This window comes from Macaca fascicularis, chromosome 9 (genome assembly GCF_037993035.2).
Source record: "Macaca fascicularis isolate 582-1 chromosome 9, T2T-MFA8v1.1".
Classification (NCBI taxonomy): Eukaryota; Metazoa; Chordata; class Mammalia; order Primates; family Cercopithecidae; genus Macaca; species Macaca fascicularis.
The window spans coordinates 131952970-131979093 of NC_088383.1; the positions used below are offsets into that span (position 1 = coordinate 131952970).

Sequence of the window (26124 nt, forward strand, 5' to 3'; positions counted from 1 at the left end):
ATATGGAGCTGTTTTGGTTTTTAGCTCGTGATGAATCTTCTCAGGTATTTTAGAAATTCAAAGCAGTGTAGCCACAAAATCTATTTCTTTCATTAACTTAACATTTTACTAGCAGAAAATTACTAAAACACTAATTTGATCTTATTTTCCAAAAAAGAAAAATCAAGGTCATTAGAAAGTCTTATTTTTTATTTATTACAAAAGCAAAGCTTCATTCACAATATGAACTGCATACTAGATATAGTTATTTCCGCATTAAACTGCTTTCCAGAATCCCTAAACAATATAGTGTATTTTACAACCATAATGCAAGTTATGTTTTGCATACAAAATATGTTCTTTACATCAAAGCACATGTTAACAAAAACAAGTTCTAGAAAGCATGTATCCTCTAAGACTAATGAAAACGTTTTTAGCAGGGAATTTTAACAAAAATTAACATTCATTTGATAAATATTTTGTAGAACTTGAAATGAGGATTTTATCTCTGAGTTATTTTTTGTAGTATTCCCCTTGTTCAGTTTTTGCAGAAGAATGGCAAACACTTATTTCTAAAATGAAATAGCCCTGGAAACACCCAGCGTAATTTTTTCAAAGTAAAAGTCTAGCCTTAACTTGAATTTCAAGAAGTTGTAGCTACATACTACACTAGTAAAATCTGAAATAAAATTATTCCCAGTTAATCTCTTCACAGTTTCTTAAAAAAATATTAGTGGAGATAAATTATCTACCAACTTTAAAAATCTAAACATATGTTCACTGAACAAAAATAAATTTAGTTTCAGAACATTGCCTGTTAACGGCAAAGTACTATAAATAGTGCATGTTAAACTCTTCCCAGCAACTCATTTCTATAAAATATTTGATTAAAAATAAAATGAGAGAAACATTCAATACAGAGGGGAAGACATGAACATCTTTCCAAATACAGAATTTAACTCACAGGAAATTTAAATAAAATCTAAATATTTTTAAAAATACAATACCAAGAAAGCCTCTAAGGTAGATTTGCCTCAAAAATTTTAGTGCATTTAGAATAACTGTAGCTTCTAAGCATCGACACCTTTGGGATATCAACTGTGCTTTTTAAGTCATAGCAAAATTATAATTTTACATTCTAGTATGTAATTATGAAAAAAATCTTTTCCATGTTTAAATTAAAATGCACCTTCACAACATCCATGTTCAGTTGTTAGAAAAAAATGCATTTGACTGAGAATATAGAGTTAATAAGCTGGTTTTAACAAGGGAGTTCTTTCTCTTTGTTTCATGAAAATTTTCATTTTCTGTTTTGGGGTACTGCTTTTATCTGAGGAATAAAATGGGAAAAAATCACCACAAAAGCTTCCAAATGACAACCTGTTTCTTTCTGGCAACTGATAAATACTAAAGCCAAGTTATACACTTGGAAACTACCGCAGTAAAAAGGGATCTGAGCAGGCAGTGATTTAAGCAACAATGTAACAGAATTGTAGAATTTTAAAGTACAAGATTTGACAAAGATTCCAGTTTGGAGAAACTGTCCTTGATGCTGCTCTTTAAACAATGCAGTAGCTTAGACTGGATGCTAAACTGCAAGAACTCATTACAGTGGCTTTTTAGCATCTGAAAGGGAAGGCAGAAGATCCATTAACTTGGCACCTGGGGTTTTTGTGGGTACATGCCACCAATATTTCCCTTTCATTTACTATTAGAGGTCTTTTTTGGTTAATAGGTGCTTAATATTCTCTTTAAGATGCCAATTAGAAGCACATTCAACATATGAACAAAATTAAAAATAGAATTTTTGCAAAGTACACAGAAAAGAAACCAAGTTAGTAACAATATATTTTATTGTTTGACCAAGCTCTCTTCAGAGTATGAGTTATTACACAATATAAAAAACAATAGCCTCCTATTCAAAATGAATTACTCTATATTTATTAAGTCTTATTTTTATAAACAAATTAAATGTCATATTTATATGCATTTTATAGTCATTTCCACACCTTTTTATCCTTTCTCACTAAAGCGATGATTTAGTTTCTACATAGTTTCGTCACTCTACATGAAGACTGGTAAAACTGCAAATAAAAATTACAATTTGAATTCACAGAAAATATTTTAAACAGCTAATTCTGAAGAGGAGACAATCCATTTTGGACATGTTCTCATTTTTGTAAATATGACTTCACTATCACATTTTCTCATGTGTTTCTATACCCACCTTTTCTTGGAAATTATGGGCAATAAATGGATAGAAGGAAAGGAAAAGGAATCTTGAGAAATTTGTTTGGAGGCTGCATTTTAATTTTAAGGAGGACTTCACTTTACCTCTTTGGTCATCAACGGAATAGGAAGAATAAGAGATTCTCATTACAGTTATCCACCTCACCTAACAGTAATGATATCAGAATGAAGGATTTAAATGAAAGTCAAACTGAGAGGGGAAAAAGGCATCTAGCACTCTAGTGTATTTACCTGTGAAAATAAAAATCCAGTGGAAAACTGACGTGTGTTTAGACATTGAATAAACAAGTCATTTTAAATATTAAAAGAGTTTTCAATTTCAAGTCTTAACTGTTTTACATTTCCCCTTGTGGAAAAAGGAAAATTTGCTAAACCGAAATAGCTTTACTATTATCAGTTGAAATGAAACTACCGATTCAACTTAAGAAATGTGAACTAAATGGTATTTCAATTAACAGCAATTTTTAAGGCAATTTCTGTACTAAACACTGAAATGAGTAGTAATAAATTCCGTTAAAGAAAGTAATTTAATCTACCATTTTGAAATATGGTATAAATAACATCCAGTTCAATGTATACTGAAACATCAAAAGTATGGATAAGCCTTTTGAAGTTTTTATGGACCATAAATGTGAGAAATTCAAATGAACATCTTGTAAGATTATGACTGCACTCCAATTATCCAATGTCGAAAGGAAAAGAAGAGACACCAATGTGTCTAACTGTTCTAATATATAAATGACCCTGACCAGATTTTTATGAAAAAAAGGGAAAATTTTATTCCACTGTCAAATTTATATTCTATAAATATAATGTATAAGCCTTGAATTAGCAGACACTTTATTAGGGATGACCAAAACAAAGAACAAAAAAAACCAAACCATAAAACAGCAAAACTAAGTAAAATATGACTATTTTCAATCAATGTTGGTTATGTTGCCCTCTTGCAAAATGACAGGCAAAATCATACTTGTTTTTACATTTGCATCCACATATATTACACTGAAAAGGATTTTCATACCCATGACATCCCATATGAATAGTGTAAAGGATGTTGTCTGCAAAGTACATATCACAGTGCTGGCAGTGGTGCAGAAGCTGAGGGTCCTGGACCGGCAGGGCTGGGGCTGGGGTGCTTGGCTGGCTGTTTCCTATGCTGGGAGTGCTCGTGTGGGCACTTGGCTCACTGCTTGGACCTGCCACTGGACTATAGTTCCTTTGACTATGGGATGGCCGAGGTTCTGGGCTTGTGGGAGAGGAGCTCTGAGGAATACTTGCTGATACCGCAGAAACTACTGCTTGGGTGGAGGGCTGCTGAATCATGAAAGGCTTTTCATCAGGGCAGGGAACTACATCAGGGGATGCAGGGTTTTGATTTTCAGGTGGCAAACTGGACAACTGCCCTGCTAGAGTAGAGAGCTGATTCAAAGGGTTATCAACCATGAGTTCCTGGGGGTCCCTTGGAAGGCCACCAGTTGGTGTGGTTTTTGCCATACTTTCATAGGAGTCAGTCTGGATATTTGGGATTTCGTGGGTAAAATCGTTAAGGTAGTCTGGTTTCTGAACCACCATGGAAGGTGGACTTAAGTTGATTAGTGCTCTTCTGCTATAGCCCAGATTGCTTGTTTTCTTCTGTAAAACCCCCCACATTTTCTTGCTGCTTAAGGAAGACCTAGTACCTTTAATTGGTACCATTTTATGCTTGCGCCTTCGGTGATGGGACAAGTTACTTCGATCACTGCAGCGGAAGGAACATAATTCGCATTTGTATGGTTTTTCTCCAGTATGGGAACGCATATGGGCTTCCAGATGACGCTCATAAGCAGATGCAAATGGACAAAGATGACATCGATGAGGTTTTTCACCTGTTTCAAAAGAAAAATGATGGAGAGACTACAAGAGTAGTTCATTTACGGAAAGTTTGCTTGTCCATTCATTGGACAACTGGAAATTGATCAAAAAGAAAAATGCTTTCAGAAAGTCATATTTGCATAGCATATGAGATTGTTAAAATTTCTAAACAAACCCACAAACTGAAATAAAACTTAAGAACTCATCAGCAACAACTTGAGATATGCATTGATGTTGTATCAATACAGTATAAAAACTGTTATGGTTTCAAATGCATTTAGAGAGAAGATACAGCACAACTGAAATATTTCTAGTAATAGTCTTACATAATGAGTTTATCAAAAGTATGTCTGAGTTATATGTTCATGTATACATTTATATACAAACACTCATAGTCACACACATACACACATATGCATACCCTTTCCTCACAGAAAAAAAAAAATACAAAAAAAGGTTTTTTTAAAAGTCCTTATATGAAATAGAAAGCTCAGAATTGAAATGGGCTTGCTAGTCTGAGTTATGCAAAGCATCCCTTCAAAATTGCTAGTGCTTCTCCTCCACCTTCCTACTCTTCAGCTGCCAGAAGGAATAATTATAGTTAATGTTGTTAACTGAAGACTGCCCAATTATGTGAAATAAACATTTGGAATATGAGATGTAGAGTCATTCATCTAATAAGTATGTGTCACATGCCCTCCTAGGTTCTGGTGGTACAAAGATGGTCTTGTCACAATCCCTGTCCTCAAGAGGCTCTCAGGCCACGATGATGTGATGAATGAGCACAGGATGCATGAAGCACACAGGAAGGATGTCTGACCTGGTCTTGGGCAGGGGCAGATGTAGTTGGGAAAGTTTCTCAGAAGGGACAGCTAAAGTGAGATCTGGGATTAGCAGTACCATCTGCAACTGTATGCTTTCTGAAACTTTTCCCCCTTTCGGCAACTGGGCAACTGAAATGTAATAGGATAAAGATTAAAACATTTTATCACATCGCAGTGCTTTAGCATTATTCCTTCCCAATCTGAGAGGCAGACAGATGTTGAGAGATTATTTGTATCAAGAGGGAAACATGGCTAAGGAAGGAGAGGATCTACAAAGGGCTTCACTTCTGACCTGTTTGTATGTTGTTATGTTGTTGCTTTGTAAAAATGGAGTAACTTTCCCATTTATTCGAACTTTACGTAAACCTTCATTTTTGAATATTAAAACTATTTCTATGACAAACCAACCTGCCCCCCTTGGCCCCTCTCCTACCCTCACAGAAATGCTTTTTCCAGCTGTCTTTCCATTACCTGTGTGGATTCTGATGTGTTCAATAAGCCGGGCTGTTCCTTTGCTGGCATAGTTGCAGTACCGACACTTGAGCTTCCCATCAAAGGTCCTTTCAAACCCGTCTACTAACATTCCTGAGTTTTCATCCAGGGAAACTTCAACAGATGGGTGATCAAGTCCATTTTGATCACCATCTGTTCCAGCTATAAACAAAGTACAGCAAAAGAAATTATGCATCTCAGAATCAACTCAATTTAGCATTTCAGTTTTAAGTGGCTGAAAAATCTTATAAATTGACAGTTCACTTCCCACAAAAGTTAAATCCATTTTATAACAGACTTTCTGAACTAAGGCTAATTTTATACAAAAACAGTAATACATTCTGTTATTATATTCTGAGAACCTTTGGGGGATCTCAAATTATTTACACAAGGCCAGTGCGGTGGCTCATACCTGTAATCCCAGAACTTTGGGAGGCAGAGGTGGGGGGATAGCTTGAGGCCAGGAGTTACAGACCAGCCTAGCCAACATGGCAAAACCCTGTCTCTACTTAAAAGAAAAAAAAAAAAATTAGCTGGGCATGGCGGTGCGCACCTGCAGTCCCAGCTACTCAGGAGGCTGAGACATGAGAATCGCTGGAATCCAGGAGGCAGAGGTTGCAGTGAACCAAGATTGCGCCACTGTACTCCAGTCTGGGCGACAGAGCAAGACTCTTTGTCTCAAAAAAAAGAAAACAAAATTACTTACACACACATTGTACTGGTCCTTAACATGTTTTTGAAGAGAACAGGTGAGGAGGAAGGGGAATAAAGAGATTCACTGGAGAGTGATGACACAGTTACACACAGGTGTTTAGCACCCTGGCTATTTCTACAACTGTAACTGGCAAAGAATCTCCAAAACCCTAACTCTATTTTAGTCTGAAGCGGTGAATAAGTTTACCACATCTCACTGTTTATACGAGCATTCTAGATCTCCATTCCATCTAGGATCTTAAAATTCTAATTAAGCACATAAAGGAAACTACCGTCCCTGATACCTCTGAAGGTTAGGGTTTTAAGAATCTCAGAGATAAAAGATGTTTGGCTGTTTGCTTTCAAGGTAATCTGACCACTTTTTTGTAGAAAGAAACTGAAGAGACCTGGTGCTCACAATCAGGAAAATCAGCAAATGGCTGGGACTACAACCCTGGTCTCTTGAATCCTGTCTGGAAGTCTGGGTGTTGGGAAGGAAATTTCCATTCCTACAGCTTCAAAGGAAAAGGTCTACTACATCTCAGGAGGTAACAGTGCTGGCATGCACAGTTCAAGCCCCCTGCTTCACTGGTTCCTCACTCCTCACTAGGAGAAGTAATTCTGCTGGTTGAGACAAGACCAATATACAAGAGGGCAACACTGCATTAGAGGGACAAGGCTCAGTGTCTTCCTCTCTCCCACTGCTTTCCCAAGCCAGTCACTATCACATTTTAATGTGTATATGAATTACTTGGGGGATCTTATGAAAACACAGATTATAATTCAGTAGATCTGGGGTGGTGTCTGGTGTTTGGTATTTCTAACAAGCTCCCAGGTGATGCCTGGTCCCTGCTGCCAGTCCCTGGATTATAAGGCCCTACCCAGACTATCTAGGTCAGGCGGTCAGCAAACTTTTTCTATAGGCATGAGATAGTAAATATTTCAGGCTTTGTGGGCCATATGGTCTCTAACACAACTACTCAACTCTGCTGTTTTAGCACAACAAACAAAAAAAGCTATAGAAAATATGTAAACAAATGAGCATATCTGTGTTCCAATTAAATTTTATGTGTACTCAAGTTTGAAATTCACAGAATTTTAATATATCATTACATTATTCTTCTTTTGACACTTTTAAAACCATCTTTAAAAGTAAAAACCATTCTCAGTTTGCAGGCCTTACAAAAACAGCAGTCCAGATGGGGGCCCACAGGCTATAGTTTGCTGATCTCCGAGCTAGGTTAGGAATAAATTCCAGTTTTTTGTGGCAAGCAAATTAGACAAAATTTACCTCTAGCAAGCTCAAGGAGGTTACCACTTTCTCTATTTTCGTTTTCTCTTCTTGGATAGGTAAATATGGTCAGCTCTTTCTTCATTTTAAGAGAGAAGAAACTGAAACCCCTATTTTGGTCTCAGGTTGAATCCAGATTTCCTGATGGCCTAATCGTTTGTATAGTGAAGCTGATGTTCCAGTCCCCTTTGGGTTCCTTGTGTCTAATGCTAGCTCATAAAAACTGCAGGACAGGAAGGGTATTTGGAGCCCCTAACCTTCCAACAAGGCCATAATGCATCTCCAGACCATGTTAAGCACTCTCCAGCAGAAGTCTGATATGTTTTAAAAAGGGGGGGAAATGCCCTGTATCTTTCTAGAAAAAAACAGAATGATTCACATTAATGCGCAGTGGCCTTCACAGTAACAGCTACACACAATCATAGTAGTGTATAAAAAGTGAATTATTTAGTAGTATTAAAATGAGTCTACCTCCCTGAAGAGCCTCTGCTTCTTTGTCCCCACTAACTGATCCAGAAATCATGTTCACATGATGGGTCTGCTGAGTCAGGTATTCCTGAAAATCTTTCACGAAGTCCAAAGGCTCTGGTTTTTTTTCACCCATCTTTGCTTTTTTAACGTTTACAGTCTGTTATACCTAGAAAACAAAACTGAAATAATTTTACACTATTTAGGGAGATCTAGTACATAGTAAACAAATGACAAAGACTATTTTGTGCAAGACACTATACAAAGCAAGAGAAAACACAGTGCCTGCCTTTTAGTATCTTATAATCTTCCTGGTGAACTAAAGAAGACATACACAAAATGGCAAAAAATCAATATATTTAATAATTAAATATAAATAGGGATTCAAACAGTCATAGAGGATGGGAAGAAATTTCAAAGGCAGAAAAAAAAAAACACAAGTTCAGATTAGATTAAAGAAATAAGAACACAAGCAGAAATCATCAATGAAGAAGACAATAAAGAAACCAAGCAGGCCAGAGACCAACATAGGGAGAACTTGTCCCTACAAAAAAAAAAATGTTTTTAATTAGCTGGGTGTGGTGGCACATGCCGACGGTTCCAGCTTCAAAGGAAAAGTCTACTCCATCTCAGGAGGCTAACAGTGCTGACACGCACAATTCAAGCCCCCTGCTTCACCGGTTCCTCACTCCTCACTAGAAGTGAGGAGGCTGAGGTAGGAGAATTGCTTGGGTCTGAGTGGTCGAGGCTGCCGTGAGCCGTGATCGCACCACTGGACTCCATCCTGGTGGACAGAATGAGACCATTTTCTGGATGATGGACATGTTGCTTATCTGTGCTATTCCTATGCAGTTGCTACTAGCCACATATAGCTACTGAGGCACTTGAAATTTGGCTAATACAAATGACCTGAGTTTTTAATTTTATTAATTTAAACAGAAATAGCTGCATGCTGCTAGTGACTACCAGCAAAGGCTCTCAGACATAGTGTTCACATGAATGAGTAGTCTGCAAATAAGTGGTCTAGAACTAGGGGTTGCAGAGTTTTTATGAAGGGCCAGATAGTAAATATTTTAGGCTTTGCAAGCCATGCTCATCTTTGCTGCAATTACTCAACTGTCACTGTAAGCAGCCACGGACAACAAACAGCCACAGACAATATGTAAACAAATGGGTGGGGCTATGTTCCGATTAGGCTTTATAAAAACAGGCATTGAGCCAGATTTCACCTACAGGTCTTAGCTTCCCAACCCCCGCTCTAGAAATATCCAAATCACCACTTCTACTACCTATTGTCCTATCCACTCCAAGACTAGGAAAAAAAAGAAAAAGAAAAAGAAAATCCCTGACGCTAGTGTAGAAAGGGAAAGTCTCTTGTGGGTTCTGCAATCACAAGCTGGTCTTCACCAGGTTTATGGCCCAAATTCACCAATAAAATAGCCAAAAAGTTTTCTAGTAAGAATAAGATGAGGAAGCCTAGCACCTGGGAGACAAAAAGTCTTTTCTTCCAGTAAAAACAATTTTTATGCAAATAAGTACAATTCTCTGGTAAATATACCTTATGATAAAATATTCTTTTTCTAAACTCAAACTATGTAACGAATAATTTTCCATCTAAAAAAGCTTCCGTCTTTAGGAGCCAGTGGTAGGCATCAAAAAATTACTCACTTTCAACACATATGCTTAACTTTTTCTTGAAGTCTCATACATATACAGAAAAGTACATAAATTATAAGAGCAGAACTCAATTAATTGTCACAAAATTAACACATTCATAAAATCAGCAACACAATCAAGAAACAGAAGGCTGCCGGCATCCCAGAAGCCCCCTCGTGTACCCTTCCAAAGCTAGGACCCTCTGCCCTGACAAGGGTTACAGCCATCCTGACTTCTGACTCTGTAGATTAGTTTTGTCTGTTCTTCAACTTTATGTAAATGGCATCACACACTATGAACCTTTGTCTGATTTCTGTCACTCAACATTATAATTGTAAGATTCATCCATACTGCTGCATGCAACTGAAGTTTGCTCAGATTTACTGCTGGAGTCTGTTGTACGACCGTGCCACAACTAATTGATCTCTCATACTGTTTTTAGATCATCTGAGTAATTTCCAGTAATTGGCTGCTGTGAATAAAGTTTCCATGAACATATTACTACACGTTTTTTGATTACATACATATTTCTGTTCATTGTATAGGAGTGAAACTGCTGGATCAAAGGCATGCATATATTCAGTTTTAGATAATGCCAAATAGGTTTTCAAAGTGATTATAGCAATTTACACTCCCACTAGCAGTAAACAAGAGTTCTGCTGCTCCCCATCCTTGACAACACTTGGGCATTTTTTGCCTTTTTCATTTTAGCCGTTCTGGTGGGTGGGTGGTGGTATCACATTAGTTTTAATTTAGATTCCTTGATGGCTAATGAAGATGTAAACTTTTTAATATATGCTAATTAACCACTTAGATACCCTCTGTTGTATAATGTCTGCTCATATCTTTTGCTTATTTTTCTATTGTGTTGTCTTTTTCTAATATGGAAGAACGCTTTATGAGTCCTTTATTAGGATATGTGCATCTTATTTATTAGGATATGTGCATCTTAAGTATCTTCTCCCACTGTGGTTGCCTTTTCATTTTCTTTCCTTTTTTTTTTTTTTTGAGACGGAGTCTGGCTCTGTTGCCCATGCTGGAGTGCAGTGGCGCGATCTCTGCTCACTGCAAGCTCCGCCTCCCAGGTTCACACCATTCTCCTGCCTCACCCTCCCAAGTGGTTGGGACTACAGGCGCCCGCCACCATGCCAGGCTGATTTTTTTGTATTTTTAGTAGAGACGGGGTTTCAGTGTGTTAGCCAGGAGAGTGTTGATCTCCTGACCTCGTGATCCGCCCGCCTCAGCCTCCTGAAGTGCTGGGATTACAGACGTGAGCCACCGCGCCCAGCCTTCACTTTCTTAATGGTAATTTTTGATGAACAGAAGCTCTTAATACAGTACAATTTACCCATTTTTATCTTTTACATTCAGAGTTGTTTGTGTCCTAATTAATAAATCCTTGCCTACATCTTACTTGAAGATGTTCTCCTATACCTCCTTCTAAATGCTTTTTATTTTACCTTTCATATTTTTATCTGGACTTGAGTTTTGTGTATGGTGGGAGGTAAGAGTCAAAGCATACTTTTTTCCAAAGAGATATCCAACTGTCCCAGCAATGTGTACCTACCAGATCGGCCTTTCTCTACTAAGCTCCAATGTCTCCTTTTTAAATCAAATGGTTATATGTATGTGGCTCTGCTTCTGGATTCTCTATTCTGTTCCACTAGCCTATCTGTCCTTGCAGCCATACCAGATAGTCTTAATAATAAGTCTTGCTATCACAGTAATTTAAGTCCCCCAGCTTTGTTTTTCTTCTTCAAGAATAGACTGTTACTGGTCCTTTTCAGCATGTTTTTAAACCGTGGAACTGTAGGGTTGAGGAATGAGGGGTTCCACAAAAGCAGATTTTCCAATTTACAAAAATATGACCAACTTTTTAAGAATCAAAACTACTCTGACTTAACTAGAAATCTACTGGAAATAGACCAAGATTTGACATACCACTAATATGGATTATTGTACTTTACAACCACTCAGTAACACAGGGCTGTTTTTGTTTTCCCTGTTTTCTGGCTTCAGACTGATAAATCTTATTTTCATACCTCTTGTCTTCTTCTCTCTTCACATTTAGTCTGTTCTTTATTCCAAACAAATTTAGCCAAATGAGGACTTACGGGTAACTGAATTCTCACTTTTCTTAATTCAATACTTGTGAATCGTTCCTTTCTTCCCTTTTTAGAAGCTATGGTAGCTCCAGGAGCTTTTAAAAATTATCAGTGGCCGGGCACGGTGACTCACGCCTGTAATCCCAGCACTTTGGGAGGCCGAGGCGGGTGGATCACAAGGTCAAGAGACCAAGACCATCCTGGCCAACATGGTGAAACCCCATCTATACTAAAAATACCAAAATAATTAGCCGGGCATAGTGGCGGGCGCCTGTATTCCCTGCTTCTCAGGAGGCTGAGGTAGGAGAATCGCTTGAACCCAGGAGGCAGAGGTTGCGGTAAGCTGAGATCGCACCACTGCACTCCAGCCTGGCGACAGAGCAAGACTCTGTCAAAAAAAAAAAAAAAGAAAAAATTATTACTGCCAGGCACGGTGGCTCATGCCTATAATTCCAGCATAATCCCAGCACTTTGGGAGGCCGAGGCGGGCAGATCAGAGGGTCAAGAGTTCGAGACCAGCCTGGCCAGCATGGTGAAACCCCGTCTCTATTAAAACTACAAAAAAATTAGCCAGACACAGTGGCAGGCACCTGAAATCCCAGCTACTTGGGAGGTTGAGGCAGGAGAACTGTTTGAACCCAGGAGGCGGAGGCTGCAGTGAGCTGAGATTGTGCCACTGCACTCCAGCCTGGGAGACAGAGCGCGACTCCGTCTCAAAAAAAAAAAAAAAAAAAAAAAAAAAAAAAATTACTACCCCTTTTCAGGTAGAAAAGCCTATTTTTTAGAAAACTGTCTAGAAAGTTGAGGCTACTGAAAGTTTATCCTCTGGACAAATAGAATATAGACAACTCTCTATATCCAAAGGTTCTGTTATCTGTTGATTCAACCAACTGCAAAACAAAATTATTTGGAAAAACTGGATGGTTGCATCTATAGTGAACATGTACAGACTTTTTTTTTTTTCTTTTTTTTTTTTTTTTTTTGAGATGGAGTTTCATTCTTATTGCCCAGGCTGGAGTGCAATGGCGCGATCTCGGCTCACCGCAACCTCTGCCTCCCAGGTTCAAGCAATTCTCCTGCCTCAGCCTCCAGAGTAGCTGGGATTACAGGTGCCCACTACCACACGTGGCTGATTTTTTGTATTTTTAGTAGAGACAGGGTTTCACCAGACTTTTGGGGGGGTCATAATTCCCTAAACAATACAGTATAACTATTTACATAGCATTTACACTGTATTAGGTATTTTAAATAATCTAGAGCTTCAAGTACACAAAAGGATGAGACTGTGAGTTATATGCAAATACTAAGCCATTTTATATAAAGAACTGGAGCACCCATAAATTTGTTATCTACAGGGGTCCTGGAACTAGTACCTACTGGATACGGAGGTAGAACCATATTTTGGTATTAGGTCAAACTCACTAGCTTTAAGACTGAACAGGGAGGGACCTCTCTCAGCCTTAGTTTCCTATTTCGTAAAATGGAATCATAATCCAACTTGCAGTACTATCTTAAGTTTTATAGGTAAGTATACATAAAGTATATTGTGACATGTATTGCATATGGTAGGCTATCAGAAAATGGTAGCCATTTTTCTAATAATTATTTTTGTAGCAAAAAAACAAAATGGTTATAACTTGGATTTTAAAATTCTCACCACCCCTGATTCAGTTATTCGCCTTTTTCCATCGGTTCATCAGTGTGGTTGGAGAATATACTGAACATCTATTTGTTTCTTAGTTACAATGAAACAAAGATGTTCCACCTTAGTCTCAAGTAATGCCAATTTGCAATTTTTCAGATCACTTTGCAATTTCTCAAACTCATCTCTGCTTATTTTACTTATAGGCCACCTCTTTAAATCACTTGCTTTAGTCTGGCTCAATTTTCTGAATCTTAAGGATTATTGTTGGCTTTTGAACACATTTGTTTCAGTTGTTTTCTTCCCCATCTTATCACGTTTATTTGAACTAGTTCTCAGTTTCTTTATCATTGTGTTACTATTTGTTTTGTGACTACAGTTGATTGTGCTGATTATCTGTCCTTTAAGTTTGCTCTTGGTGGGAAAATGTAAGCTAGTCAGCTCCAATGAAAAAGACTATCAAGAATAAGATCTGGGAAAATACTTTTTTAACTTGTAAAAGCTGTGTAGCCCTATAGATTGTCTGTGTTCTAATTATAAAAGCTGTAATTAAGAAAGAAATCCCAGTATTTACATTGTAACTTAGCATCACTTCTTGCCAATCAGTTCACATGAAAACTAATACATTTCCCCTGGAAAATGTCTGAATGTACTTTGACAGGCTTCTGGAAGCAAGATAATCCTTACCAAATCTTGATTAGAAAGCATAACATTGCTACAGTACAACATGTGACAGTGCAGTAAAAACACACAAGACTGCCAGAAAGCCAGCAGAAGAAAATGATATTTTTATACATGCATCTCAAGTTTAAGAACACAAATGAGCCTAATTACAGAGGACGGCTGGCATATTTTGACAGTCTTGGCTATTATCACATTGTCACATTATAAACTTCACTGTGTTCCCTGCCATAAATTGTGTGCCGCTTTTCAACCAAAATGCATGATAAACTTAAAAAAAAAAAAAGAATGACTCTGAAATGAGAAGATAACATTGTAACATTGCAAACATGAAGAAAAACTCTTCTTAAAGTAGAATTTTAAATATATTAGTATGCTTTATAACCTTAAATGTCCTGTCATGATTTAAAAATTAAGTGTCATTTCATCCCTAAGCATTTTTGTGCCCACTTGACCTGTATGGCCTCTATCCCATATATCCATATACACAGGGTATGACAGGTGCTCACAAAGCCCCAGTCTATAGTAGACCATATATACAGGGTATGACAGTTGCTCGCAAAGCCCCAGTCTATAGTAGACCATATACACAGGGTATGACAGGTGCTCACAAAGCCCGAGTCTACGGTAGACAATATACACAGGGTATGACAGGTGCTCGCAAAGCCCCAGTCTATAGTAGACCATATAGACAGGGTATGACGGGTGCTCGCAAAGCCCAAGTCTATAGCAGACCATATACACAGGGTATGACAGGTGCTCGCAAATCCCCAGTCTACAGTAGACCATATACACAGGGTATGACAGGTGCTCGCGAAGCCCAAGTCTATAGCAGACCATATAGACAGGGTATGACAGGTGCTCGCGGAGCCCAAGTCTATAGCAGACCATATACACAGGGTATGACAGGTGCTCGCGGAGCCCAAGTCTATAGCAGACCATATACACAGGGTATGACAGGTGCTCGCGGAGCCCAAGTCTATAGTAGACCATATAGACAGGGTATGACAGGTGCTCGCGGAGCCCAAGTCTACAGCAGACCATATAGACAGGGTATGACGGGTGCTCGCAAAGCCCAGAGTCTACAGCAGAGACACATACGAATGAAAGGTGCCTAAAGCGAAGTAGAGTCTTGGGCTCAAAACTCAGCTTTCTACATCTCAAGTCAGTATTTCTAAGCACAATAAATTGAAAAATAGTAATAATTCTGAAACTAGGCTGGACATGGTGGCTCATGCCTATAATGCCAGCACTTTCAGAAGCTAAGGTGGGAGGACTGCCTGAGCTCAGGAGTTCAAGACCAGTCCAGGCAACAGAGCGAGACCTCATCTCTACTTTTTAAAAAGAAAAAAAAAAAAAAAAATTCTGCAACTACAAAAGACTTCCTCTTATAGAAAGAAAATAAAGGTTTTCTATCCGAGTCATTTTCCTGTCTTTAATGTAATTATCATCAGTCTCAGGTCTCAAAGTTTAATCTAGGAATTCCACAAATTAACTGATACCCAGAGATGCCTCTAAGGCACTGATAAATTTTAAAACCTTTGCAAACATAATAAAATATACTTTAGAAAATCCACAAACTATAATTTTTTTAGTGGTATCTTTCCCATACGGGACATGAACTCAATACCTTGGAGTTAGCCAAAAACAAACTTACTTTACACAAAATTTCAATGTGTGATATCACGTCATCTAAACAAGAAATATACTTAAGTATTCTCCAGTATTATTATAGATGTGGGTGGTGTTATTACAACTCAGATGTACTCTTTCTGCTGGTACTGTCATGGACTGAATGTTTATGTCCCTAAAAGCTCATATGTTGAAATTCTAACCCCTAATTTGATGGTATCTGGAGTGGGGCCTTTGAGAGATAATAGGGTTATAAATGTGAAGTCCTCTAAATGGGATTAGTGCCTTGTGAAGAGATCCCAGAGATCTTGCTTCCTGTCTGCTCTTTGCCATGAGAGGATACAACCAGAAAGCAAGCCCTCCCCCAGATACCTGATCTCTTGGCACCTTGATATTAAGATTTCCCAGCCTCCAGAACTGTGAAAAATAAGTGTTTGTTTAAACCACCCAGTCTATGGTAATTCGTTATAGCAACCTGAACTAAGATATCTAATCATATCAACCAAAGAGAACAATATTCCCATACTTTATGATGATCGTTCCTTATGATACAGCAAAATTCTCAAGTCCTTCCTGTGATTATTCTGATTAAAGTTACATTGAATTTAGTATGAAATTCCATGGGGTGTACGTGGATATCTATATAGAAACTGCCTAGGGTATACCTAAAGTATTATCATGCCAGTAGCGTCCCCCAAATTATTATTTAAGGCTCAAAATTAATGCTTTTAGAAAACAACCAGAAGCTACGCAAGCCAGTAGGGGAAAAAGAGGTGTATGATAATTAAGCTTTGATATCCCAAAGGACAGGAAAACCTCTACCTCAAGTAGATAATTTAAGCTAATTTCCGATCTTCCTTGGTTTCTGATAAAGGATTTATTTTGTATGAAGTCCTCTGATCTTTCTTCTTCAGTCTCATAAATGTAAAGCAGTTGATCAATGCAAGCATATATACATGCACACACACAATTATGTATGTGTATATATGTGCACTCCCCCCCCACCTCTTAACCAGTAGCTAATAATTTAAAACACAGGCACTGAAATGCAAATTAGGAGGCATTCACAACTATGAAACAACCAGAGAAGAGGCTCTCTTGACCTATCTTCCTTCTATCTTTTTTATAAACTGTGGGAGAATTTTGAGACCATGATTAGGGAACAGCAGGATATGTTTCCTTCACCTAGCATTCATGAGAAGTCTTACTTCTCATGGGTAGCCATAAGGAAGAATACAGTATTAGCAACTAACTTACATAATAATGTATGGGTTAGGCAGGCCTATACACATAAAGTGATTACAGTTCAATAGATGTGTTTACTCTCCATAGCCTAATAATTATGGTCACTGAGATTTACTCTGCTATAGAACACATATAAACAGTCAACGCTGACAAATAAGGATTGGTTTCTATGGAGTAACATGGGCCTTCAAAAATAATTAGAACGTAATTCCTGATTTCAGAACTGTCAAAAACTCTTGAAGGCAAAAAAGGAAATTATGAGGCTCTGAGAAATCAGAAATCAAAACATAAAAATAAAATATAAGTAAAACCATGCTGAAAGAAATCAGAAAAGAAATTATACAATCTAACCTTTTCACCCCAAATCAGTTCCTCCTTTTTCTTGCCACTCCAACATTGATGAAATGTAGAGTAATTGAAATTTACTCTGGAGATACAGCAAGCGACTCCAAAAGGCCATGGAGAGAGAATTTCAACTAAAATTGAAAAGCCATACAGAGGTCTGCATAAAAAACAAACAAAGAGCACACCACAAATCAAAACCTTTAAGATAAGAACGCAATTAGCATCTACAGGTTGAATGAGCTAATAACTTATGCCAATCTTATCATTACATTAGCTGAAAAGAAAACGAACTGACAGATAATCAAAGAACAAAGCAGTAGCTTCACTTCAGCAAAAACTCCATAGGATCACCAAAGAATAACTGGTGTGACTATCGTTTTCTCACTGGTGGATTCGTTTTTGGCAAGATTTTTAATGTCTAAATTTAAGTTAAACTTCAGTTTAACGAAATTAAAATTAACTTCATTTAGTGACAGTACACTTCTAAAACGGTCAAGCCTAGGACTGCTGAACAGCTATAGTTGCATAAAAACAATGCATTAGTCCTAAGTAGGGAAATGGGAAAGGGCTTTAAAAAAAAACAAAAAAAACATGCACATCCGATAAGGGCATATCTGAATCCCATCCTTTTTATCCTATCACAACACAAAACAGTTACGGTTTTCTGGGAAACATCCTAGACCGCTAGGGGAAAATAACACTAGACATTTCAATTCACTGTAACGAACTCTCATCAATAATAATAACCTCTAGCTGTTGTGACAACATGACATAAATAAAAATTAAATTGAATTTTTGAAATTGTTAGTTCCGACGTTTAAGTAGTTTTAAATAAGTTCTATTCTTTCAAAACTGAATTTCCTCATATCACATAATTTAAGACGCCTTTATTTCTTCTCCCGCTTGTCACATCTCTTTCGGGTTCTGAAGAGCACATCAGGGGGACTTTAAGTAGGCCACGTGGTTAGTGTTTGCTAGAACTCTTTTAGCTTCAGATCCAGTAATCGAGCATGCTAGGCTTGGCTACTCGCACTCCACACAGTTTATCCAGAGATCTAAACCCCGAATGAACCCGAATAGTTATTTGCTACAATGTCTTTCTCAAATCTCACATGTTCCCAAAATAAGGGTGCCCATGCAGTAGAGACGGATCCGGGCAGGATCATTAGATAAAATACGAAGGCTTTAAACGTCCTTCTCCCAACGAGCAGCCTGGGACCGGCGTCGGGGCGGCAGCCTCACCAGGATTCGGAGCGACATCCTCGCCAGAATTCGAAACACCTAGGAGACCCGCGCCCGCCTGACTCCCTTCGCCCCTGGGACCCCGTGAAGACGCAAACCTCCGGACGCCTCCCGCAGAACCACCTGTCAGAGCCAAGCAGCAGTCCCCACCTCGGAGCCTCCGACGTCCTGCTCGACGGCGCCGACAGCAGGAGACCCCGCTCCCTCAGGGTTCTCGTGGCCATAGGCGCCGCAGTCCACCGCACTCCGGCTAAGGAGGTCCCGGGCCATCACCTGCCCGCCTACCGACCACGCCCGACCCTCCGCTGAACTGAGTCTCTCGCCGGATCAACCGGCCCGCGGCGAACCCAGCTCTCGCCTCCGGCCGCTCCTTCTTATCCGCCCTGTCCCGCCGCGTCGCCGCCGTCCGAGCCGGCAGCCTGCTACTTACCTCCTGACAACTGCATCGAGTAAACCACACCGCCTTGTTCAACGCCGTCGCCGCCGCCGCCGTCTTCGTCACCGTCGCAGTCGCCGCCGCCATCTTTGTTGTGTCTCCGACTCCCTTCCCGCCCCCCTGCCTTGCTCAAGTCTCGCGTGAACAGGATGGAGGGCGAAAACGAGGAGGGGCCTGTTTGTCTCTCTCGGGGTTCCGTAGGCAGCAGTGGGCAGGGATTAAGGGGGGGTGTGTGCGGGGCGGGTACTGAGTGGGCGGGGCCTAGCTCGCGTAGCTCCCACAGGCTGACTAGTTACCCAGAGGCGCTGAACCGAGAGGCCTGCGGCGACGATGGAAAGCCTGGCAGTGCGGCTGCTGCGCGGCAGCAGGCTGGTGAGTGCGTTCGAGGCTGGCGTCCTGGGGGCCCAGGGCGACCTTGGCCCCTGGCATCACAGCTGGCAGAGCCTTCTAACGGGCCTCGGGGCGCCAGCCTGAGCCCCTCTCCACGTCGTGGGCCCATCTCCCCAGACCCTTGACCCGCGGGCAGCCCACGACCCCGACCCCCTTCAGGCCTCTGGGGGCGGCAGCTAGTGGCAAGGGGGTCGGGGCTGTCTAGAAGCTGCTTTGGCGGAGCAAGCGCCTTCAGTGGAGTCGGAGGGTCGCGTCAACAAGATGTCCTTTGCAGGCCGTTGCGTCCTGAGAGCAACTGAGTCTTGATCTCTGGATCTCTGGATACATTTTGCACAGGTGTTACCTCCCTGATGCCCTAACCCACCTTTTCCCCAGTGATTACATTTCACACCCCCTCCCCCCAAAAAAGATTGTTAAAATATAGGCCCAGTCTCATTCTGAGCAGGGTGTCTCCCTGTTCTTCCTTCCGCGGCCCCGCTCAAAGGTAGTAAGGGACTTCGGAGTTGTTCGGGCTTCCCGGCCAGGGATAGAGTTCCCTCTGCCCCTTATCTTATGTCTGGAGCCTGGGTTTCTTCCGTGGATAGACTCACCGCGGCCCAGGGGAGCCTGTGCCGGTCCCTCTTCCATGAACTTAAGCTGAAACCAGCCTTTTGTGCTTAATTCTGATCTCTGCACCTACACAAACTGTTGGTTCTTTAACAGCCCCTGTGTTAAACATCCTATGCTCTTCACCCCTTGGACCTATTATATAGCATGCTTTCCAGAACATACACATTTGGATACACTTGTGTTTGTCAGTACACTTCACTAGGAATTTTCCCACTGCTTACGTGTGCTTTTCGTGTTTCCTTTGCATTTGCTTTAATGAGTTGGGCTTTCCAACTGCTGCTCCAGTCTTATGCCCAGAGGCAGAACTCTTACCTTTTTACTCATTAGAGATAATTAATGTTATTTGTTTTACAGGCCTGAAATACAATAAAAAAATAGTAAGTGATTATTGTTTAATACTGTTTATAATTGTTGGTTAATAACTTAGCAAAGAAAATTTCCTTGGTTTTACCATTTGACTTTGTTTTAGAGCCAAAATTTATTGACCACATAATCTGTGGTAGGCACGTTCTCATTCTACCTGAGTCATCTCAATTCTCACAATCATCTCAACAGGTAGTTTAATCTTGCAGATGCAGCGGTTGATGCTGAAAAAGAATAACTTGCCCACAGATAGAAAGTGATAGAGCTGGTATTCGAACTCTGGTCTGATTCTAAACTTAACCTTCATATACTACTGTCTCCCCTTCCTTACAGATACCAAAAGCCTATTTTGTTTGGACTTTTGGTTTATTGTGGCTTATAGTCCTTTATAGTTTTTTAAGCTCTTTTACATAAATTAGCCAAATTTATTGAACGTCGACTGTAGCATAGTGGTTAAGAACGTGGGTTCTGCAGCTAGGCTGCTTGGGTCTGAACCCAGGCCCTCTCACTTCCTAGTGGTATAAGCTTGGACAAGTTATGCTTTGGGTCTCGGTTTTCCGATCTGTAAATGGAGAGAATAATTGTGCCTATTCCAAAACTGGTGTGAAAATTAAATGAGTTCATATGTTCATGTGAGGCACTTAGAATAGTGCTTGGCATATAGTCAGCTCTCGATAAATATCAGCTCTTACTGCCACGCACGAAGCATTGTGTGCTACGGCAGATGTAATAATGAGTAAAACACTCTACCTTCAAGAAGTTTATCTTTTAGAGAAGAGGTTAGAACTATATGGAACTAACCTCATATCACGTAGGTGTGGAACAAATCCTAAGGGGCTACCATCTGCGTGCAGATTCAGAAGATAGAAATGACTAGGACCATTGGGAAGTGATAGGCTCTTTGGAAGCTGGGTTAGAGTTTAGGAGGGGAAAGGAATGGTCGGAAAACTGCAACAAAAGGGGACTGAGGCCATTTTAGGGAATTGGGGATTGATCCTTTTGGATTGTGAAGAGCCACTGAAGGTCAAGAGCTTTGGAGTTTCCTAGTGCCACAGGGTAAGTAGATTGCTGTGGACACAGGTGGCATGGAGTGGGAAGAAATGCAAGGTAGGGCTAATTTTGGTTTCTATCCAGAGGCAAATAGAGAGCTAGCATTTACTCACTTATTGTAGACCAGGGACAGCATTTTACACCCACTACCCTATTTACTCTTCCTGTAAACTTCTGAATTAGGTATATTAGTGGCTTCATTTTGCAAATGAACTCGGAGGCAATAACCAGTGTTCCCGAGTCACACAACAATCAGATTGCAACACTGGCCTTCTCAGAAGGTCTCTCCTAGTCCTGCAGATGGATTAGAACTGCCCTGTCCATTTGGTCTAAGCAAGCCAGTTAGTGGAGAATTGGACCTTGTAGTTAACCTGTGGTTCCAAAGCATTTTAATGTAGCTTGATATCATTTTTTTTTTTTTTTTGAGACGGTGTCTCACTCTGTCGCCCAGGTTGGAGTGCAGTGGCACGATCTCAGCTCACTGCAACCTATGCCACCCAGGTTCGAGTGATTCTCCTGCCCAAGTAGCTGGGATTACAGGTGCCTGCCACCATGCCCGGCTAATTTTTGTAGTTTTAGTACAGATGTGGTTTCACCATTTTGGCCAGGCTGGTCTCGAACTCTTAACCTCGTGATCCACCTGCCACAGCCTCCCAAAGTGCTGGGATTACAGGCGTGAGCCACCACACCAGGCCGCTTGATGTCTTTTAAGAGATGATTCTTTTTTTTTTTTTTTTTTTTTAACAAGGGCTCACTGTGTTGCCCAGGCTAGAGTGCAGTGGCATGATCATAGCTTACCATAACCTTGAACTCCTGGCTCAGGTGATTCGCTGACTTCAGCTTCCTGGGAGCTGGGACCACAGGCATGTGTCACCACACCTGGCTAATTTTTAAAGTGTTTTGTAGAGATGAAGTCTCACTGTGTTGGCCAGGCTTATCTGGAACTCCTGGCCTCAAGCGATCCTCCCACCTCACTCTCCAAAATGCTGGGATTACAGGCATGAGCCACTGCACCCAGCCAAGAAGTGATTCTTGAAAAATATCCTTGAGGTGATTTCTTGTTCAGTTAATTCTCTGAACATCTGCTAGACAGCAGCTGCCAAAATAGATATAATTCTTGTTGTTCAACTTTTTGCTCTTCAACAAAATCAGAAGTATTTTTTTTTGGACATGTATTTGGCATCCAGGTAGAGAGAGCACAAATGGTTTGAACGTGTCCCCCAAAATTCATGTGTTGGAAGCTTGACCCCCGGTGCAGAGGTTTTGAGTGGGGGGCCTAATGGGAAGTGTTTGGGTCATAGGGGAACTGGCCTCGTAAATTATTAATGCTGGTTTCGAGAGAGTGAGTTCCTCATAAAAGGACAACTTTGGCCTTCTCTTGCTCTCTCTTTCTCTCCCCTCATTTCTCACTCTCTCTTACCCTCTCTCACCCTCTTGCCTTTCTCTATGGAATGACACACCTCTTAGCCTGAGAACTTGGAACAGCTGACTCATCATAAATGTTCTTAAATAGTTAGAACAGCTGACTCATAACAAATCCTCAGTAAACATTAGCTATTTTTAAAATTAATTAAGTTAGTTTGTTAGTTTTTTAGAGACAGGATCTTGTTCTGTCACCCAGGCTGGAGTGCAGTGATACAGATCATGGCTCACTGCAGCTTCAAACTCCTGGACTCAAGTGATCCTCCTGCCTTGGCCTCCAAAAGTGTTGGGATTGCGGGCATGAGCCACTGTGCCTGATTCTTAAAAGAGCAAGGCATTGTTAGGAATTCCTAAAGACTAGAATGAAGAATCAGAGACTGGTAGATGGGAAAAGTTGTGTTTTTAGCAGTTTTGGAGAATACCTAAAACCGAAGCTATTATTTCTGGAGAAAGCAAGCAGAGGTTGGACAGATTCTGGTGTAGAAGTTTTGGCTTGGGGATATGAAATTGGGATCAACTTAAAATCTAATCCATTGACACACTGCTAATAAAGGCATACCCAAGACTGGGTAATTTATAAAGAAAAAGAGATTTGATGGATTCACAGTTCCACATGGCTGGCAAGGCCACACAATTGTGGTGAGGAAGGTGAAGGAGGAGCAAAGGCACATCTTACATAGTGGCAGGCAAGAGAGAAGTGCAGAGGAATTGCCCTTTATAAAACAATCAGATCTTGTGAGACTTACTCACTATCATGAGAACAACATGGGAACACCCCACCCCCATGATTCAGTTACCTTCCACTGGGTCCCTGTCATGACACATAGGGATTATGGGAGCTACAATTAAAGATGAGATTTGGGTGGGGACACAGCCAAACCATATCAAGCAGGTATAAACAATTTGGCATAGGAAATCAAAATCAAAACTGAATATAGTGTTAAGTGTTTTTTCATTAAATTCTAATAAATTGCTGACACAATTCTCATAAGCCATATCAATTCCTGTAATTTTAAAGCCCATAAAGTAGTTTAATTTTCCTTTGGGGGTGGTGAGAGAATTTGTTTAAACTTCATTTCAGATAATTGTAGATTTTCATGCAGTAATAAAAAGAAATATGGAGAGATCCTGCATCTTGTTATCTGATTTGCCCCTGTGGTAACACTTTATCAAACTATAGTACAATATCACAACCAAGAAATTGACATTGATACTGTCAACCTAAATAACAGAAAGAGGCTCTCTGAAAGAAAAGATGCTTATTTGGGAATAGAGCATTGCAATGGAAATACACGTGCCATAGGATTACATAATTGTTTTAAAATAATTATAGTTGGCTACAAGATCAATAACAAGGATGATGCAGGTCCGGGGTTGGACAGGTAGTTACTGGGGCAGATAGGCCTTGCAGAAGTATTTTTTCTGTAAGGTTGTGATGGCCTTTGTGCAATATTTTGGTGTTTGCAATCTTTGGTGATAGTTTTTTATCAGGCTTGCAAATATGAGAACCCTTTTTTCATGGCCTTCCCTCACTCTATTTGTCAAGGTTGTTGTGTCTGTTTGTTTGTTTGTTTTACATTAGTGACTCCATTTTGATTCTGACAACTTTTACAATACAACACACCAAGCTTTTTCAAGATATTCCGTTTTCCATGTATATGTGTGTGTAGGACTGTGCAGTTTTATCACATATGTTTGTGTATCCACCGCTATAGTCAAGCTACAGACAGTTCCAACAGTGTAAGGATTGTGTTGTTTGTCCTCTTACAACCCCTCGCTACCCCTAACCTCCTGTCCTGGTCTCTAATCCCCGGTAAACACGAATCTCTAGCTCTATAAATTTGTCATTTCAAGAATATTAGATAAATAGAATCATCCTGTCTTTTTTTTGTTTTTTTGCTGAATAGAATTTATTGTAGGGGAAGGAAAAAATGTTCATACACCCTCTTGGGTTCAGTGACTGGGGCTTGGAAATTAAATAACAAAAGACAGATTAATAGTAGTAAAAGGTTTATTTCCTATGCATAATGAGCAAGTACCTGGCTCATAAAATGGTTAAAGGGTTTATATACTTATATTTATACTTATATTTACATGTTTATATATCTATATTTACATCTTTTCATGCAGTTATAAAAAGAAATACAGAGAGATCCTGCATCTTGTTATCTGATTTGCCCCTGTGGTAACATTATCCTAACCTTTATGTACCTAATAATATCCTTAGGTATATAAAGGAAGGGGAGAAAGGGCCTCTATAGGACAAACAAATAGGTCCCCTTGGGAAAGACAAACAGATTTTTAGGAAAACAAATAGGTGGTAAGAAATTGTGTAATAACATTTGCCTATCCATCTTCAGGGCCAAAAACTCCCCAGTAGGGGGAATTTCTGATAGCCTCATTTCCTGGAGGTCGCTGCTTTTAGTCAGATAAGGGAAGCTCCTAGAAGGCTTTTCCTCCACTTGTTGAATCTCAGATGTCTTCAGCTTAAAAGAAGCATTATGGCAACTCTGGGATTCCAAATGGGTCCCTGCACCATGATAGGGATGTACCACAGATGTTTAGCCATTCACCCACTGAAGGACATCTGGACTGTTTCCAGTTTTTTACTGTTGTGGCTAAAGCTGCTGTGGACATTTGTGCACAGGTCTTTGAACTTATGTTCTTACTTCTCTTGAATAAATACAAAAGAGTACAACTGCTGGGTCATATGATAATTGCATAAGAAACAGCTAAACTGTTTTCCAGAGTGACTGTACCATTTTACATTCCCAAAAACAATGTATGAGAGATCCATTTTCTCATCTCCCTTGCCAGTGCAGCAAATCAAAATATTTAACCCCAAAATATACTTCGACATATTTTGAAATGGTTGCCATAGTGCCAGCAGACCAGCCTGATCAACATGGTGAAACCCCGTCTCTACTAAAAATACAAAAATTAACTGGGTGTGGTGGCATGTGCCTGTAATCCCAGCTACTTGGGAGGCTGAGGCAGGAGAATCGCTTGAACCTGGGAGGTGGAGGTTGCAGTGAGCCGAGATCGTACCACTGCACTCCAGCCTGCGCAACAGAGCAAGACTCTATCTCAATAAATAAATAAATAAATAAATAAATAAATAAATAAATAAGAAGACTTAGCTTTCCAAACAATCTGTCTCCTGTCTTCTTCTTCTATTCAGTAGTTTATTTGCAAGGCAATAATAGTGTCACAGGTTCAATCCTGGCTTGGGTATTTCATTATCTTTTACAATTACATGAAAATTTTGTTCAAGGGAGAGAAAGCCAAATTTACCCCCTGCATTGGTCCACCGTTAATATCAACCCCAGTATTTTATTTTTTAAATGAAACCTTATAGACAAATCCATTCAATCTTAATCAGAATGACCATAAGATGGGATTCTCATAATCTCTTTATACATTTTTGTTAAAGAGCAGATCAGTGCCTTAAGAAAACC

At 39.9% G+C, this 26124-nt stretch overlaps 3 protein-coding genes across 16 annotated transcripts in view; 2 read left to right on the top strand and 1 right to left on the bottom strand.

The window, feature by feature from the left end:
- Window positions 1-171: 171 nt before the first annotated feature.
- IKZF5 (IKAROS family zinc finger 5) lies at window positions 172-18954 on the bottom strand. Of its 13 annotated transcripts, none has more exons than XM_074003010.1 (6): window positions 18827-18954; window positions 17161-17311; window positions 7852-8030; window positions 7381-7735; window positions 5376-5558; window positions 172-4094 (listed from the first exon to the last, which is right to left on the bottom strand). In XM_074003010.1, the coding sequence occupies exons 4-6, from the start codon at window positions 7463-7465 to the stop codon at window positions 3151-3153; spliced, it is 1212 nt and encodes a 403-aa protein (XP_073859111.1). In that variant the 5' UTR covers window positions 7466-7735; window positions 7852-8030; window positions 17161-17311; window positions 18827-18954; the 3' UTR covers window positions 172-3150. The 13 variants fall into 13 exon arrangements, with proteins under 13 accessions (XP_073859111.1, XP_073859113.1, XP_073859112.1 ...); XM_074003012.1 differs by having other exon boundaries at window positions 5950-7735; XM_074003011.1 differs by lacking the exon at window positions 17161-17311.
- On the top strand, window positions 18157-21643 carry LOC135965203 (uncharacterized). Its single transcript, XM_065521568.2, has one exon. It carries the CDS (start codon window positions 18982-18984, stop codon window positions 19345-19347), a length of 366 nt encoding a protein of 121 aa, XP_065377640.1. The 5' UTR covers window positions 18157-18981; the 3' UTR covers window positions 19348-21643.
- The window catches only part of ACADSB (acyl-CoA dehydrogenase short/branched chain), a 41655-nt gene continuing 34653 nt past the window's right edge, over window positions 19123-26124 (top strand). For both annotated transcript variants that reach the window (XM_065521563.1, XM_005566661.4), the window contains exon 1: window positions 19123-19204. Coding sequence is in view for 1 of the 2 variants with exons in the window: in XM_005566661.4 (XP_005566718.1) it covers window positions 19163-19204 (42 nt within the window). In the remaining variant the exon portion in view is untranslated. The remainder of the gene's footprint in view (window positions 19205-26124) is intronic.

Excerpts from the sequence above, each read along its gene's own strand:
- IKZF5 (XM_005566666.4), bottom strand. The coding sequence starts at position 7,984 with ATGGGTGAAAAAAAACCAGAGCCTTTGGACTTCGTGAAAGATTTTCAG. Across the intron at positions 5,559-7,851 it reads AGCAGAGGCTCTTCAGGGAG|CTGGAACAGATGGTGATCAA; the intron begins GTAGACTCATTT and ends CTTTGTTTATAG. Across the intron at positions 4,095-5,375 it reads ACACATCAGAATCCACACAG|GTGAAAAACCTCATCGATGT; the intron begins GTAATGGAAAGA and ends CTTTTGAAACAG.
- LOC135965203 (XM_065521568.2), top strand. The coding sequence starts at position 18,982 with ATGGAGGGCGAAAACGAGGAGGGGCCTGTTTGTCTCTCTCGGGGTTCC.